The 17,677-nt window shown below is 42.0% G+C and overlaps 1 protein-coding gene across 2 annotated transcripts in view; it reads right to left on the bottom strand.

Moving 5' to 3' along the window:
* Positions 1-17,677, bottom strand: part of LOC138681898 (pinopsin-like) — a 94,149-nt gene that overhangs the window by 22,588 nt on the left and 53,884 nt on the right. For both annotated transcript variants that reach the window (XM_069770162.1, XM_069770160.1), the window contains exon 4: positions 3,486-3,719. In XM_069770162.1, coding sequence (XP_069626263.1) covers positions 3,486-3,719 — 234 coding nt within the window. The remainder of the gene's footprint in view (positions 1-3,485; positions 3,720-17,677) is intronic.

Here is a 17,677-nt window from a genome sequence, read left to right as displayed (position 1 = left end):
TTGAAGCTGTCATTAAAAATCTGTTTGGGGTGGCTGCATGGGTGGAAGTTTGAAGAGAGAAACGCAAACTTGACTGGGAGCTGCGATGGGAATAAAAGACACTGAGAGAGGTAAGAAGGGATGAACAAGAAAATCTGCATAACTACATTAACTATATAACTATAAAGGACTGATGCACTGAAAGTCCAAGCATGCTGACCCTGCCCAGCTCTCTCTGGGAATTGGGAGGCAGTGCCAGCCCAGCTGGCAGGGTACTTGGCTCTGTGCTGCATTTTTGGGGACCTGCCCTTTGGGAAGGGCTCCTCAGGCACACATGGCCATGTTGCCAAGGGACAAAAGAGCCATCCATAGCGAGAGAACATGGAAAGCAGAGTCTCCTCTACTGTCTCTCCCAGCTTTCCCCCAAACATCACTTGGTCTCAGGCAGTTTAGTGCTTTACAGCTTTGTCAGCGAAGCTTAATGTCTGCCTGGAGTGATGTTACCAGACCAGGAATGGTCCAGCTTAAACAGTGCATCTCTCTTCTCCCAGAGGAGAGCAGAGGAAGATGGAGAGCAGAGGAAGATGGAGAGCAGAGGAAGATGGAGAGCAGCATGCCCCATGCCATCCCACCTGAGGGACTCCCTGCAGCTGGAAAGAAATTCACCGTTTTCCTCAGCGTTTTATCGCCTCAGGTCATTGCAGAAGGCAACGGCAAAGTCAAAACATTTTCTCTGGGGTTCCTGGACCATGAAAGTGAGCCAGGGCCTGCTTGAGAGTGAATTTGAAGGTGTGCTCTGCAGGATGAGTTTTAAGGCTCAGAGGCTGATGGTTCCATGATATTCCACATTGATTTGTGACAGCTGGAAGCTAACACCACAGCTGCGGTCAACCAATGCTATTTTTGCAATCTTCAGGGCATATCCCAAATCAAAAAAGTTAGCTTACACAGGAAGAACTAAAAATTAAGCCATAGGTTCTCAGTGTATTTGTAAGATGCAGGAGTAAATAGCCTACTGTGGCATCCGAAAAGAGAGGACTGTGAAAAATGCAGGCCAGAGAATTTCTGTATTGGGAGGCACCAGCCTCCTGTGACAATTCTCAGCTAAGCACAAAGCCCAAAAAAGCTGAGTGCGGGGAAGAAGACAGCTTTTCCTGAGGTGTTAAATTTACAAAAAAGAACGAGAACAACTACAGAGTAGCTGAGGTGCCGTGAACACCGGTGACGCATCGGCTGAGGGTGTTACTATTGTTCCTGTTCTGAAAGGATTGGGAACAGATGGAGGGATGTGTCTCACCCTTTCTGAGTGAAGCTCAGTCCTCAGTGTCAGATAAAAACAATTAATTTTACTAATACACAGTGGCAGAGCAGATGAGAGCTGCAGATTAATGCTAGGCAGTAGCTATTATTTTGGTTTTAGTACACTGAAAAGTATTTACCTCAAATCTGACCGAGCTCCTTTTCAGGAGTGATTTTTGTCTTGATTTTTGCAACAATAAGCAAGCTAACTATGAAAAAGCCCCAACCCATCCACCAACTTCCAGCTGGCAACTAATGATCCGCCCTCCAAGACCTATTTGACTTTGCCCCCTTGCATTTTTTTGTTAAGCGGTGGCAGCTGTGGAACAGTAGGCAGTGGGAAACGAATGAAACATTCTCAGTGTTCAAAGAGAGAAATCTAATACATTGGTCTCACATGGGGCTGGAGACGAAGGAAGGATTTTTAAGAAACTGTTTCCAGTTCTCTGCCATGGTGCTCCTGACTTCTTGCACAGCCTTTGCAATTCCTGCTTCTAAGAAACAGCCTGTCTCGCCTCAAAACTGTCCTAGCAGATCTTCCCCTTGTAGTCAGACCATCCCACACTGATCTTTCCTGCAAGAGATGACAAACTGGATCAAAAGTAAACCCCATACTGAGAAACAAGATAAGCATCCAGAAGTATTTCCTTTGTAGCCGAAAGAGACAAGGAAAGAGCGATTTTAGGCAGCTTGCTACATTCCTGTGATGTGCAAGCACCTTGATTTTATTCCTGCTAATCAACTTTTTCCCAACAGTGAGCCTTTGCTTTTTGCCTCAGCACCCCCACAGCAGTGTGACTGTCTCCTAAGCCTTTGATGCTGCAGAATACGCAGTTCTCAAGAACTGCTTGGAGCACTTTGAGAATATAAAAACAGCCTTAATTGTGTGTATATCTGTGGATGCCAGGTTGTCAGCACAGGTAATTGTGCTTGTGATTCTGTTTTCGAGACATATGGAGGCACCCAAGGCTCTGTACTGAGTTCGTGTGTTTTAGGACCCATATCTTTCCCCCAGCTTCCATACCCTTGCTGTTTTGGGATGTGCTCCATGTCTAAAGACAATGCCAAAACATGCTTGCGATCACTGTTATAGCCTGCTCCAGTGATCACAGCACAGTCAGATGATCTCATGGAAGTCAAGGACCTCAGTCAAAGTGCTCAGAGAATAAAGAAGCAAGACAGATGCTGCTCTTGAGAAGTTTCCATGAGAAATGTAACAGGTAAGGGGAAGGAGAAAAAGTTATTGTCTTGCTTCAGCATTAGCACTTTTCAAATGGAGCTCACTATCTTCTTCAACGTCAGCTGAAACTAGACTTTGGAAATGAAGTTCAGGTCTTGGGGAAGGCAACAGTACTTTTTTCTTCTGATTTCAGGGAGGTTTCATGGCTTGCCTGAGATCTTTCCCTCAAGTTCCAGGAGTAGATTAATTCCTTGTTTAAGAACTTAAGGTTAGATGAACCAGACCAAGAATGATCTCAGGCTATGGCAAAACTGGAATATATTTGGCTGTTACATTCAACTTTTCCCTTGTCTAGGCTCCATAATAATATAATGCTGGTGTTGATAAATACTAAGGGTAGGCTCCAGCATACACTGAACAAGAAAGGATAAAGAGGGTTTATTTGCTTAATAATAGTGTAATGAACATAATGAAGAAAGGAATTGGAGACAAAATTCATTATTTGTTTTGGCATGTAGGTGAACTGGGAATTTAACAGGAAGGAAGTAGAAGTCCACAAAAACTATAATTGCAATGACCACTTGTTTTCAAGGGGATCTGTCCTGAAACTGGTATTTGCAAATGCTCTCATCCTTTATACTGTTTCCAAGGTCATGAAATCCCTTCCTTTTCTTGTCTCTCTTTTCTCCCTGCTCCCCCCTCCCCCCCAAAAAAAAGGTTTGAGTATTCTTATTGTAAATAGACGCCGATACCTTTGGCAACTAACTCTGCAGCATACAAATTAACACCCAGTGTGCCCTCAGAAGAACACAAGCAATTTCAATAAGCAAATGTTTATCTGTTCTTCCTACCTAGCAATATATTGTTGACTGCAAACACTTCCACCCCAAGACTCCAGTAATATTGTTTGGACAAGCCTTGAATGTCCTTCTCGTAAAGACACATCTATAGGACTGGTAGTCACAGCGGTCAAGAATGCCTAACAGACCCTGAAGAAAACACAGTTGAAAAATAATATATGTCTTACCTGCTTATTCATAAGTATGTAGATAATAGGATTGCAAACAGTGCTGCTTTTTGCTAGGATGGAAGGTATGACGCTTGCAACTGGAGTCACCACACCTGGCTTACCAAATGTTGCAAGTAGTGCTATAACTCCATAGGGAATCCAACACAAGAGATAACAGATAACTGTAGTGATCACCATGAACAGTAAGCGGTATTCTCTTTTGCGGGCAGCGTTCTTGTGGATTTTTCCAACCTAGGGGAAGGTGACAAAAGATAGAATTTAAGAAGCTGAGCTGTTGGATTGATTGCTTTAACAACCTGCAAATGTTGGTCTTGGATCAGCAATGGTAATCAACATTGTAGTTCCAGAAGCAAAACAAATGCAAACCCAAAAGTGAGCGAATGCAGTGGGAACACTTTCATTGCCTCCACCAGGCACTAGCAGACATCATGCTGCATGCCAGCATAAACCAGAGTCCCAGTGGAGGTTGGAGCAAAAGCAGAAAGGAGACAAAGTCAGCATCTCGTCCTTAATAGCTGGTAGGTCATCTCCAGTTGCTTTTCAGGTATGGCATTTTGTATAATGGTACAATGTTTTCACTCAAGTTATTCCAGCACGCAGGACTTGCCTGAGATGGAGAAACATTACAAAGCACAAAGTGAACCAAAAGAAGCATTTTCTGTTAGGGGTGTGGAAACAGCAGAGCAATGCTAGGACTGTGCTTAGGACCTCTGTCCTTGGATTTTTTTCAAGGCTTGGCAAGATAAAGCCTCATCTGGCCTTGGTGTAGTGTTGGCAATGGTCACACTCGGCGTGGGACACTAGAGAAGCCTTGCAAACAACACGTGATGAAGTTTTAAGTGGTAGGATTCATCCTTTCTAGGCTATTTCTTCCAGGTAGTTCACCATTTTGATAAAAGGGCCTCACGCCTGATAAGCATCGAAACCAGGTTTTTGTGCTCTTAAAAAAAGCGTGCCAAATACTGACATAGTTCAGCTGTTGTGTTGGGGTTTTTGGGGGAAATGGAGTAGCACTGGGTAAATAGAAAGCACAGTTAAATGATCGGTTTCAAAGTGGTGGTGCAAGGGCCCATCTTGCTGTCATGTGTTTACCATTAGTTACAGTCTGTGGGTAAATCCAGTTCTGCTGTGGAAGTATTTATAGACTGTGCTTCAAAATGTGCTCTCCTTTGACATGCTCTGGACTGAAGCATCATGCCTTTTTGGAGTCTACAGCTCTAAGATGGAGGTTAAACATTAAAATAACATCCAATTTTTATTTTTAAGCTTTGGTGTGAATGTATTTTTCTGCGGACAGCTACAGAATGCTTCTCCAGTGAGTTCGTACCGCCGAGCACATTGGTGATAACTGTGAGGCAAAAGCTTCGTTCCCTACACAGAACGCACATGCTGTGCTATGCATAAGCATTATTTAAAAGTGAGCTTCCCATGCAGTAGCTCTGTGAGGTGGCCATTAAATTTGATCCAAAGCCCATGGAAGTCAGCACAAGATTGGGTGGGGTATAGATCAGGTTTGGGCGCTTAGCCTCATTTTATAAGGATTATGAAAAAGTTCTTAGGAAACATTCAGGGAGATTAACTCTGGAAAAGCAAGGCTGGTCTCCCTAAGCATCTTTGCAGCCAACAAAGAAAAGCAAATTCTGCAGGGGGGCTAATTTTGGAGCCAGTCTCTCTGCACTGACTCTGGATGGAGCCTCAGCACACTGGTCTCCTGAGGTTATGGTTAATTCCCCAGCTTCCCTCCAGAGTGTTTTTAGCAAACCCAGATGTGCCAGCAGAATTTCAGGAAGTATTCAAATGTTTAAACTCTATCGACTGAGTCTTGTACTCAGCCAAATGTAATTTATGTCCACTTTAAGGTCTTTTTGCCTCCCGAATGCGGTACTTGAGAGTAAACTGCACCCAAGAGAACTAAGCCCCTGTAAAGCTACAAACATAAATAAGCAAAAAGGCAGCTCCCTGGAATGCAATGCATCCAAACTTTAACTAACAAAAAAAAAGTTTGAAATGAATGGGTTTGAGCTGATGCAGAACACTGATGTGCACAAGTCTGTAAAGGAATAAAACACGGTTAAAGGTGGAAGCCACTAATCACCCGAGTCAAACGTCATCCCCTGTTGCCTGGCGCACAACTTGCGCATGCTAATGCAGTGGAAATAGTCAGAGCTTTACCTACCTCTTTGTGGTGTGGGTGCTTTTGCATAACATATGTGTTTATGTGTCGGACTGTGAGTTAAAAACATATATAGTAACTGTGTAAGTACACACGGAAGGCAAAATAATACAGTGACACTGTTTGGTTTTAGTTAATTATGATTCTAGCCTTCTAGAGTAGTTGGTTCTATCTGGAGTTTCAGTAGAAATGTTCTTATTCAAAGTAAATAAAACACACACAAACTTAGTCCGCTGAAAAATAACAGGTATTTTTCCTGTCTAGTCTTTTAATGATTTTCTGCAAAAAGGCAATTACAAAATAAAATCCATCCTTTCTGAAAGCACTGGGGACTATTCTTTTTTATTTTTTTTTTTTCCCCAAGAATAGGACTTGTTTTCTCATAATTACTTTAGCTTGAAAAAAGGATTAATAATAGATAATGGTCCAATCCTGTATTGCTTATTTGAACTAAATTTTTCATGACTAATGGGAATTTTCTCTGACTGAAGAATCCAGGATCCCATGTTAGCTGGAGCTATGTTACAAGTTTAATATTAACTGAACCCCAGCTAGCCATGGAATCCACAGCTAAAGATCTTCAATAAAGGCAGAAGCATCAGTCAGCACATTTTCCCTCTGTGTTTAGATAATATCTCTGTCTTGAAGAGTTTGCAAGAGTTTACCCTCTGCACAGATAAAGTATAGATCATAAATAAGGGAAAGAAATGTGTGTAAAAGTGAAGTGATTATGGGTATGATTTTGGTATATATCCTTCTATTTTCACACCTTTAGCTTGTTTCCTTAGGAAGGGAAGCCTGCATTGTCATTGTGTCTGTGCCAATATGTTAATAAATCTGTCCGTTGGTCCCAATATCTTCCTTGTAAATTTGATTGAGGTTTTGAAACTTATTAGGTGGACAGAGGTCTTTGACACAGAGTTCTTCACGTGTCACTAGAGCAGAAGGATCCTTATTAATGTTCCCATTAAGAAGAAAAATGCAATGTGGAATGAACTCAAATTATACACCAGAGAATCCACTCTAGTTTAGGTTTCTTTTTGATTTTGTTTGTATTTTTTTTCCTCCCATTTTTCTCTTCTGATAATTAAAAAAGAGAAAGCTCTGATCACAGCTGTCCCTGAAATAGGACATTCTTAATGTGTCCCCAGTATCTATTAAGGGTGACCTTCTGCTGCAGGCTTCTGTAATTGAGTTTAAAAACTCATTTGTCATGAGACAAACCTATTGGAAAGCAAACTTAGTTAGCTGTCGTGCTCACAGAGTCTTTCACTTCATGTTTACACCAATGTAGCCAATTGTTTTGGGTTTTATGTGCCTCATATTATAATTCTATCATATGATTTACTTACAGTCCGGATCCTGGGAATGAGCAAATTAGAACTTTAGGGGTTTTTTGGAAGTACTTTTTTTTCCCAGAAGTACATTTCTATTCCCACTGTTGCAGAGAGGAGATTAAAAGTACAGAATTGCAGTAGAAATGCAAGCAATGGACCAGAAGTGAGGAAGGATCATAAAGTATGTCCTTCCTTAATGGTTCTAAAGCCCAGGTGACCTGGATGTCCCAGCTTTCCAGAGGGGACAAGGATGGTAAGATGAGTCCAAAGGACAAATGACCTCCAAGCATCCCTTGCAATGATCCCCAAATGTACTTGAAGCTTCTCTCGATTTTTATTTGATGTCCAGAGTTGCTGTAGCTGTTAACTGTTTTATGCTTAAGTAACTCATCTGCTTCCTCAGTGTCAGTTATCTCACTTTTTTTTGGTGTTCTGGGCACCAGTAAATTGCAGGACACGTGAGGTGCTGGAGTCGTGCTTGCACAACTGAAGGGGTGGTGGAAGACTCGTATCGCTTGATGCCTCCGAGCATGCTGCCGGGCTGGTGCGGGACTGTCGTTCCCCTAGCCTTGTGCCACGTCTTGGGAAACGGCTGACTTGAGTGATCGTGTTTGTTGTGCTCCTTCTGTCTCTCCAAGCCACTTCAGCCCTAACATGGCTGTTTTGATAGCGGTGAAGGCAAGCAGCTGAGTCTTGGCGTGGTTGTGGTATCGCCCTGGTACGTTTTGGGATATGTTACCAATGCAAGAAATGCCAGGGGACTTCAAGAAGTGTTAGACTGCTCTATAAGAAGTACTCCCAGAGTTTTGTTTTTGAAAACATGTACTGTATTTACCTACGCACTCTTGGTTTCATTGCCTTTGCAGCTTTGCAGCCTACCTTTAGAAGGTGTTACCTTTAAAAATTCTCTATTTATTGGTGTTGGAAGGCCTCCAGCGAAATATAGCTCAAGTTGATGTAACCTACAGAAAGATTACAGTTCTGCAGAAGAAAAAGCAGTAGGCAATTTAAATTAAAATTATTTTAAAACTACTGGACAATTTAACGCAATTGTTACACCATATTTTCAGTAGTCAAATGGAAGTGCCTCCCAGAAACGCCTAGTGTCTGCACAGCCAGCTGATAGAAGAGCACCAGATGGTGCTGAGAAAAAATAGATTCAAATAATGTTCTAGAATAGCCAAGCTTATAAAGCCCAATCTAAATGTGAACATATAGGATATATATAATATACCTTTAAAATACACAGAAGACCTAAACCGCAACTTTAAAATGGCACAGGAAATACCGACCCATTGGGATCAAAAGGTATTTATTTAGGGTGGCTGGAAAACACCTCTTTGCTGTAAACTCAGCTGTTTTCTCTGGGGCAAAGATCATCTCCTGCCAAATTCGGTAGCCTAAATGTAGGGAAAACACTATATTTAAAGAAAAGAAGAGGGTTGAGGGCATGGGTGTTGAGGTTATTTTAATGAGAAAATGGTGTGTCTCCCTTACTTTCATCCTGGGAATTAGCAGAAGTGGTTTGGTTTTTCCGAACTCAGCCGGAGGCAGCAACAGGCGAGCGCGTCTGATCTCAGGCACTGAGCATCAGACTGGCACAATTAGCTCTCATCTGGATTTGCCCTTCAGCCAAGCTCCATCTCGCATACTCACCCAATACTCCCTTCTCCACTCAATCTGACGTGCAAGACGCCGCTAGTTAGATGACTATGGCCGTGTGCTGAGTAGGTACATTAGATGTGCCAGGGCACAGAGCGTGGGAGAAGCCACGGCAGTATTCCGTGAGGACAACGGCAGCGGTGGAAGCGTCCTCAAAAGGGGCCCGAGTCACACATCGCTTGGTTGACCTCAAAAGCTGCAACCCTTCGCCTCTTAGCTGACAAGATGTAGCAGATACATCACTCACCAAGTGATGGGCTGCAGTGCTATTTCATGCATCGGAAAAGAAGAAACTGGGGAGGTCTGGGCAGAGCGTGGAAAATTTCAACAGGTCAAAGTCTGGAGGGGTCATAAACCAGTGAAAAGATGAGCTTACAATAAAAAATGGAGGTGGTTAGTAAAAAGGGATGCAAACGGCTTTTGCTGTAACTGGAGCTTGTGAGGTTGGAGGTTCAAGAAAAGGACCCCAAATATCTGGCATGCCAGGAACCTCAGAGAACAGCCTCAGGCTGGGTGCAGGCAAACTTGTGGGCCTGTCACAACAAGGACCTGGGGAAAAGCCACGACCTAGAAGAAGCTTGGCTTCCTCTAAAGAGATCGGGTCTGTCCTTTCCTTAAAGAGAAAAGAGATCGGGTCTGTCCTTTCCGTTGCAGGAGAGTAGCCAGCACCTTCCAAACACATGAACGCTGTTGTACAATGGTATGGGAAAAAAATAATAATACGGCTATGGGCCATATGAAATTATGTTAGGGTAACAGGTTCCAGTTACCCAATTTAGGCATGCAGGGGTCAGTCTGGACGTCCCCACTGGCCAAGTCAACCGGTCCAGTCAGCCTGTTGCTGGAGGGAGCCAGGTGGCAACTACAGCTGAGCCCATGGGCTTTTTTCAGGCTAAAACGTTGGAGCTTTCCAGCCCAGACAGAAGAGGACAGCAGCTCCCTGCCTCCGGTGAGGGATATACTGCTATATTTAATATTTAATATCCTGTGCTCCACAGCCAAAACTTTGACCTACTGCAGCCCCTGTTCAGCTCCCTCTGGATTTAGCTGGCCACAAGCTGGGGGACCAAGGGAGCGTTGGTGCCACTTCATCTGCTCAGAAGAAAGTACAAGCGCCAGGAAAGACCTGAGGGATGGTTGTACACAGAGGATGCGCTGCTGAATCTTGCAGGCAACCACGAGGCCCATAGTGCCAGAGACGTGTCCAGGTCACCCCTGTAAGGCATTAACATGTATGACTGTGCATACGCCCAGCATCCATGGGCAAGCTGGTTTCTTTTTATATATATAAGACAAGGGAGTTGAGCTCAAATCATCTATTAAGAAGGGGAAGCTTCAGTGACGAAGATCTAACCTGATGGTTTTTACTGAATTCCCCTGTGGTTTCTTTTTTGCATTTACCCTAGTCTCCCCTCCTTACCTAATGTAGCTATGTGCTTTCTCTCCCAAATCATTTCCTTCATATTTTAACAGCTCCCAGCCATTTTCAGCTGTGAACATCTTGAAAGATGTTCAGAACATATATGCTCTGAACTTATACGGGGAATATATGGCATCCCATCCATCTAACCACTAGATGGAGAGACTACAGTAAGAATCCAGCATCCAGAGCCACTTCAAGTAGGGAACATGAACATCATAGCATCTTAAATATCAGGGGGCTGTTGATACCTTTTGTCCTTCAAGTCAGTTTCTCTTTCTTCAACTATTTATTAAGATGGAAAATAATATCAATTATTATATTCTGTGCATCCAAATAGCAGATGCTGTAATTGTCCTTTACCTAGTCTAAACAAGCAATATGGAAACAGGGTGCAAAGTGCTTTTTTTATCACAGCTGATGCATTATTCCTGGATCTGGCTTTGTGCATTTTACACTCAAATAACCGTGTTTTCTTCACTGCTTCAGAACTGCACAGTAAAGAGAAGGCTATTTATGAGCAGCGGTGTTTGTTGCCAGCCACTTTAAGTGTCAGTTATAAGTGCTTGTTTTGACATGATCATGTACTCAACAGTACTACCAAAACCAGAGACAAATGAAATATTCATAACTATCTGAGGGAAGTCTGCCAATCTTTGAGCATTTAGTCTACTACAGCTTCTTGAAATGAACAGAAGGGAGCTAGACCTTTTAACGCATAAGCTGCAGTAGAGGAAAAAGCTGGAAAAAGATCATTCTTCTTCCTTCATGAACCAGTCAAGTAAGACAGTCTTCTTTGTTATGTTTCTAACACACGAAAATTAGAAATTCATTTATTGGTATGAATAACCCTCTACCAAACCCAGGAGTGTCTCAAACTAAGCAGTGATTCAAATGTCAGTTATGATGAGGTTTCTCCTCTCCCATCTCTATGGATTCTATTCTCAAGCAAAAACAAGGAAAAAAGCCAAAAAAATTCACTCCAAAGCATGAAAAACTCTAAAAAGCTGTAGGAAATGGAAGCTCCAAGTAATCTACTTTCAGTGTGGGCTACCTCAGAACTGATAGTTTATTGATTAATACTAAGATAGATGAAATAATACTTTGTTGTTTAAGATAGACAATCATGGAAAAAAGAGGGCTCCCTGGCTTAAAGATAAATGCCTTCTTTATCAGCATTTTGGTGGCTAAGTTCAAAACAAGAGTGAACACTGAAGAGATGTATAGTGTCTCTGGAAAAAGGGACTAAACAGAAACATTTGCTTCGGGTCATTTTAGAGTCCAATGGGCCCTGACTCTACAAAGCATTTACACTTATATGTTCACTGACTGGACTGAGATTTAAGCAGGCACATGAGCACTTTGCTCAGTTGGGGCCACATAATGAGTTAACAGCAACAAATACAGGAGGAGGAAGCCATAAAATCACACAAGGGGCTTTATAGTTAATTATTTTAATGTCACTATTAGTTTAGGAATTGAAGTCCATAGGAAGGATATTTTATCAGCTGAAGTCTGGTTTTACTGGGAATTTTTGTTATTGAAATGGGAATAGTCAATGCCTCAAGGTGAAGGGAAGCTATGCTTTAAATACAAAACTTATGGCTTTGTACACTGCCCTTGAAGCATAACTGCTACTGCTGCTTATATCAGTGAAGTTCTATTGTGGACTTAAGGAACACTATAATCCTCTTAGTTGCAGGAATTCTTTCACCGCACTAGCTAAAGGGCTTTTAGCAGCAATTTGACTTACACAGTGAACACATTCCCATGCACTAAACAAGCAGCTCACGGTGTCACTTCCATCATATACAACTCATGTTTTATCCTGACCTTCTTTCCTTGCTGTGGATTTTCTAGCATCCGCATGCACAAAAGAATTAAAGGTGTACTACACACAGCTATCATTCGGTTTGCATTAACAGTTTGGTTTTAGAAAGAGAAGTACATTAGATACTCATTACCTTCTCCAAGTGGGGGCTATCTCTTTTGTCTCTATAGCTACAGACGTACCCAGCAAGGACAACGGCTACAAAAACATGACCGTGGGCTTCTCACGCACAGTTGGCAGGACACAAACCAATTCCAGTGCAAAAGCCGAGCGCTCACCGCCCTCGGCCGTGAGTAACGAGCTCAACTTGCCCGCGAGCCAGCCCGTGCCCTGGGCTCACTGCTGGGCTAACGCCGACACGGGAGGTCTTGCATCGCACCAACCTGGAGGACTGGCAAAGCGTGCCTACCTCTACAGCAGCCGGGATGGACAGACGGACAGACTGTCCCCAGCAGCTGGGGCTGCTCTTTCTGGGATGGGAGGTAGAGGGCCAGGAGAAGCGATCTGCCTCCGGCACGCCGTAAGGAGCCCACGCCAAACAACAACTCATGCAAAGGGACCGACTCATTGAATGGGCCAAAGGTATGACAGCAGCAAGTAAAGCAGTTGGGAACTGTTAAAACCTATGCCAGATAAAGAAAAAAAAAGTGCTTCTGAGGTGAAATAGAATCACCGTAACACTGAAGAGCCACCAGCCCTGGCAGTTCATTTAAGCAGATATATTGTATATGTTGATACACACTTCCCAAAAATGTTATTTGTATGTATGTCCTTCAGTAATTGTGGGACTGCAGAGAGCTGCTATCTCTGATATTGGCAGTGACACTTCTATGGCACTTACCTGCCTGAAACAAATCAAAGATGCGCAGAAAATGAGATATGTGGAAAATGGAAACTGAAAGGGCAGTGAAGTGTGTTTGCTATCTGGAAGATACAGTTAGTTGAAAAAACCCAGGGATGCAAGAAGCATCAAATGTTATGCCCAAAGTTATTTAAATTCTAATTAATTTTCTATCAAAAAGATGATCAAAAGAAACTGTCTGCTGTAAAATATTAAGGTGGTTGGAATTTCTTGTGTCTAACATGACTTAGCCTATTTTACAAATTCCCTAGACACTTTGGGAGACTGTAATAGATAGTAAGCCATTCCCTTGAAGCCATCAGGGCTAATTTTCCCAAACTGATAGCAATCACAAACTGTATTACTTGCTTGTATTTGATTGCTTGTCGAAGTCCAGTTCTAGTGAGCATGTTATAACTGGCCTTGACTCACACCAACTGACAGCCCTGTCAATGGGCTCAGAAAAAACATGTTGGCCTGAATTAGCCTAAAACCAGATTATATCCTACAGATGATAAAGAAACTTCAAAGCTTTAAAGCCGGATTCACTACACGGCTTCCAGCATGCACTACAAAGGGGATGAGTCCTCCTTGATCAAGGAAGACTCCTGTTTTGGCCTGAAAAAACATTGAATCAAGCTGGCTCTTGTTCTGGGGATTGTGAAAGGTGCAACGGCCCCTACATAGAGGTTAGCATCAAAAGTTGAGAGCTCTGGAAGAACTGAATGTTGACAGGTCTTCTCTGATAGCAAATACTATTTTTTCTGGTCCTTTCATTCAAAGTAGCTGAAAGTCAGTCCCAGGCTGTAGATGGTGTTGCAGTTACCTGGAGGAAGGTCTATCTGCACCTTTTTCAGGGAAGAAGGAGGTTTTGGTACATATTCTGATGGCCAAAAAGCCAGAATCCTTTCTCACCTGGTGCTGAGCAGCCAGACTGCCACTGTCAGGCACCTGGCAGCAAGAACTACAAGGCTTGAGCAGATCCACTGTCCTCCTTTTGACTGCAGAAGCAGCCTAGAAGACTAATTTGGCCTAATCTTTTGGTGACTAAGGTTATGCAAACTGAATCTCACCCAGAAAAGAGCAGGAAGGGGACAGAGAGGCAGCTACTCCTATTCCCACTGCATGCTACCCAGTAAACCTGGGATTTTACACTAGTATATGTCCAGAAAGTGATAACATTGCCAAAACAAGCATTAAAAAAGAGAAAATTATGTGCTTTTCAGGGGGACAGGAGGAAAATTGGAGACTTGGCACAAGACTGACACTGGACAGGTTCTGGGGAACTAAGTTTGTTGGTGTCCAGATTTATCTATCCCAGGGTTACAGGATTTTCACGGCAAGACCTATCAACAGGAGTGTAGGCTGCTTTTATTGTAACGGTGTGGAGTAGGTATTTCACAAAACAGCAGATTTTGTTGCACAGTTGAATTAAACCAGAATTAGGTGATAAAAGGGATGTTTTGTCAGCAAATACAACACGGTTTCCTGAAGGAGATTCAGTAGCTGCTGAACCAAGTCAGGGCTGAGAATGGCACATAATACTGGGTTCATCTGTGAGAGCGAAACTGAGGAATTCCACCTTGGGGAGAGAAAAACTGAAGGTCTGAAGGATACTCTCCAATAATAGAATGAAAATGCAGCTAGTTTTGTAAAGATACCGCGCAAGAATATTACTCCATATGTTGCTGCTTAGCAACACAACTTGCTATTATAAAGGTGGAAGGTGCTGAGATCACTTTCAGAAAATCAAGCTGGTGACTTAGTTTAAGACTCCTCTTTTTAAAAAGCTTGCCAACAAATTATATCTTTAATAGATTTACTTTTCCAACAACTAAATTCTGGGTTTGGGTTGGGTTTTTTGTTTTAATAACTTTTGCAATGGCTTTGACTGACCTAACAGCCCAGCTGAAGTTAAGGGAAAGGAAAAATGAAAACACATTTCTGGTTTTTAAAGCTGATTTCAGCGTATTTTGCATTGAAGAATTTCTGGAGCAGAAGGGGCAAATATCAGGTATTAATTCCTTCTTGGTTTCCGTGTACTTTCTTCCAGAAACAGCACCACACAGAATGTATATCTGCAAAATCACTAATATGGTTGAACACTTCAAAAAGCGATGAACTGACAGGTGTAAAATTTCTTTCCAGGTTTCAAAGTTACTTCTTGATGCTAAGCAATAAAATGCTACCATCTACATAGGAAATGGAGCGCGCCTTGGCCCACATCTAAAGGAAAAGCATTTTCAAACAAAGGTGACAAAAAATAATAATTCAGAAGACTGGAACACTTATACAGCTAAAGCAGGAAATAACAGCCTGTGTGTTGTAATTGGCGAGGACAATAAATATGAGTCAGAGCAAATGTCAGCTGAGATCGGAAAACTTATTCAGCAGAATCAGAACACGTTAGAACCTTCTCCCCACCCTTCAGGTGTATTTGCAGTTTGGTTTATGACCTCTCCCTTCTCACTGAAAAAGGCAGTGTATGTATGAATATATATATATGTATATATTGAAAAAATGTGTACACACCACATACTATACATGCTATATATATGTATACATACACTATACATGATATATACACACACACACACTCTACACATTATATAATATACACACACATACATATGTCATTAATTGTGTGAAAAGTCTTACACTGGAGTCATCCAAGGTTGGAGAAGAAATCTGTGATGCAAGTATGACTCACTGCCCTCTTCACCTCTTGAATTACATTAACAACAACCTTTTCTACACTAAATACTAATACTTCCTCTGAATCTGGGGTATGAATTTTTTTAAAAATAAAAAAGATGCCAGGATAATGCTTTCCTTAAAAATGGAGCTTGGGTATTCCCCTAGATCCATTTTTAGATGTGTGTATAAAGCTCTCACTCACATTTAACACTACTTTTCACCAGGCTAGCGCATGTGAGTGAGAACTTGAGCTCTGTGTTCCTTTGGATCGGTAGGTGCTCTCCTTGCAGTGAAATTAGGTGCTAAAATCTCTCAGGCATCAGCAGTCTTTCAGCACCTAACCACAATTACCCCTTTTCCTGGGAAGAGGTCAAGCTTTCCCACGCTTTACGGCGGGATCCCCTCCCACCCCCTGAAAATTTCTACTGACATATAAGATATTGTAAGGCATCATTAAGGACATGTGGGTATGCCTTTGACATGTAGCTATTTATATTTAAATAAGCCTAATATAAGTGCTTGGATCTGCCTGTCAAATTCTGTAGACCTGACATCGAATATAAATCCAAAGTGGTTTCAAAGCTCTCGTCTCACTGGCATCTTTAAAAATAGAGCAATTATGCTGAAACTGGCCTGAAAACATTCTCCATACTCACGGCAGACCCTTTCCCTCACATTAGTATACACTTACCATAGCACAGGTGTATTCAGTAAAAACCAAACCAAACAAAAACGAACCCAACCCTGCAAAGTCTGGAGGTCTCCAGTCCTCCTCTCAGCAGGAGCCTCGACACCCTCCTGAATTTTAATCTCACTCTACAGCACATCGTCCTTTTTTCAACACAGGATGACAAGTAGGAGGGAGAAATTTATGTAAACTGCTAAGTCAGATGAATTACATTTAAGCAGTAAGACTGATGCTCAGGTGTACATATTTTTTTTTCCTTGGGAGATTGTGTACCCAGGATTGCATTTCACCTGAAGAAGTTAGGTCTCTCTAGCCCCCACTCTGATATGCCAGAGAGGGTAAGCAAGGGGAAATTGGTTTAGTGAGTTGTACCCAGCCTGGGTGTTTATAAACATTTATCTTAGCTCACGGAAAATGAAGATAAATTCCTTTTCAGTAGCTTGTGTATTACAGACAGTCCTCTATAAATTACGTATCATTTTAAGACTTCCAGTTAGGAAACTTAAACTGCCATAAAGTTTCATATTTGTTTTAGATTACTAAAAAGGCAAGATAAGCAGAACCAAACTGTTGCAATTTTATGAGTTCAATACATTACCCTGTAAGGCAGTCTTTGACTGCGCAGCAATTTGTGCTTGTGATTAAACACAAAATAATCCAGAACTAAACAAGACTGAAGGCCATACTAAATACTTTGTAAACCTCTCCCCAAACTCCCTACCCATTAGATGGGTGAGGAGGGCAGAGTTTCCAGAACATGGTGTGCACGTGAATACAAAACAGTCCCACCACCTGCCAGGCATACCTAAGCTGCAAGCACACGGACAGCACGGTGAGGAGGCACTTGGTTTTTAAGAGAGTTAGGGTTATATAGTACATTACAAATATTTCTCTCCATCAGGTCAGTTTGCACAAGCCGATGCTATATTGGATATAGGTATGGCAGAATTGCATGTATGGAGATGGCCCCAAACCTGTTTATTGTTAATAAAGATGGTACAGGTATAAAAAATATGGAAAGTAGTTTTCAGTTCTTGAGTTATTATTCATTAAGAGGCTCCTATACAAGTAAAACCAGTCTGATTTATGCAAAAACTCTGTTCAATAAACTACTAAGTGTTCCTGCCTTGTGAGTTCAGAAGCTGTACCGTCAGTGGCTACTCCAAATAATCAGAGTACAAGGTACTCTGGCTGATTCTTAGATCTACCTAGAATACATACAGTTATTTAAAACAACAACAACAAATTCCTTTTTCTGGTTAAAAGTTTAATTTCTGTCCCCGCAAAATAGAAAAACTCATGCTGGAATTGGGATATTCATAATATTAGACCAAAGATTTGATGCTACAAGGGGAAGATCGAATAAAAAACTGTGAGGAACAGATCAGGGAACAGGCGAGGAAAGAATACATGATTAGACATGGAGAAAGTGTTTATTATATGGCCTCTTCTAGTGATTCCTCCATAGAGGTTTTCCTAGTCTGGTGCTACAGGCTCTGCCTTCATAATGCTGCCTTTCCTAATGGCATTTGCAGCCTTG

This window comes from Haliaeetus albicilla, chromosome 25 (assembly GCF_947461875.1).
Source record: "Haliaeetus albicilla chromosome 25, bHalAlb1.1, whole genome shotgun sequence".
Taxonomy (NCBI): domain Eukaryota; kingdom Metazoa; phylum Chordata; class Aves; order Accipitriformes; family Accipitridae; genus Haliaeetus; species Haliaeetus albicilla.
The sequence above is the reverse complement of the archived record's forward strand: the minus strand, read 5'-3'. Positions and strand labels throughout refer to the sequence as shown.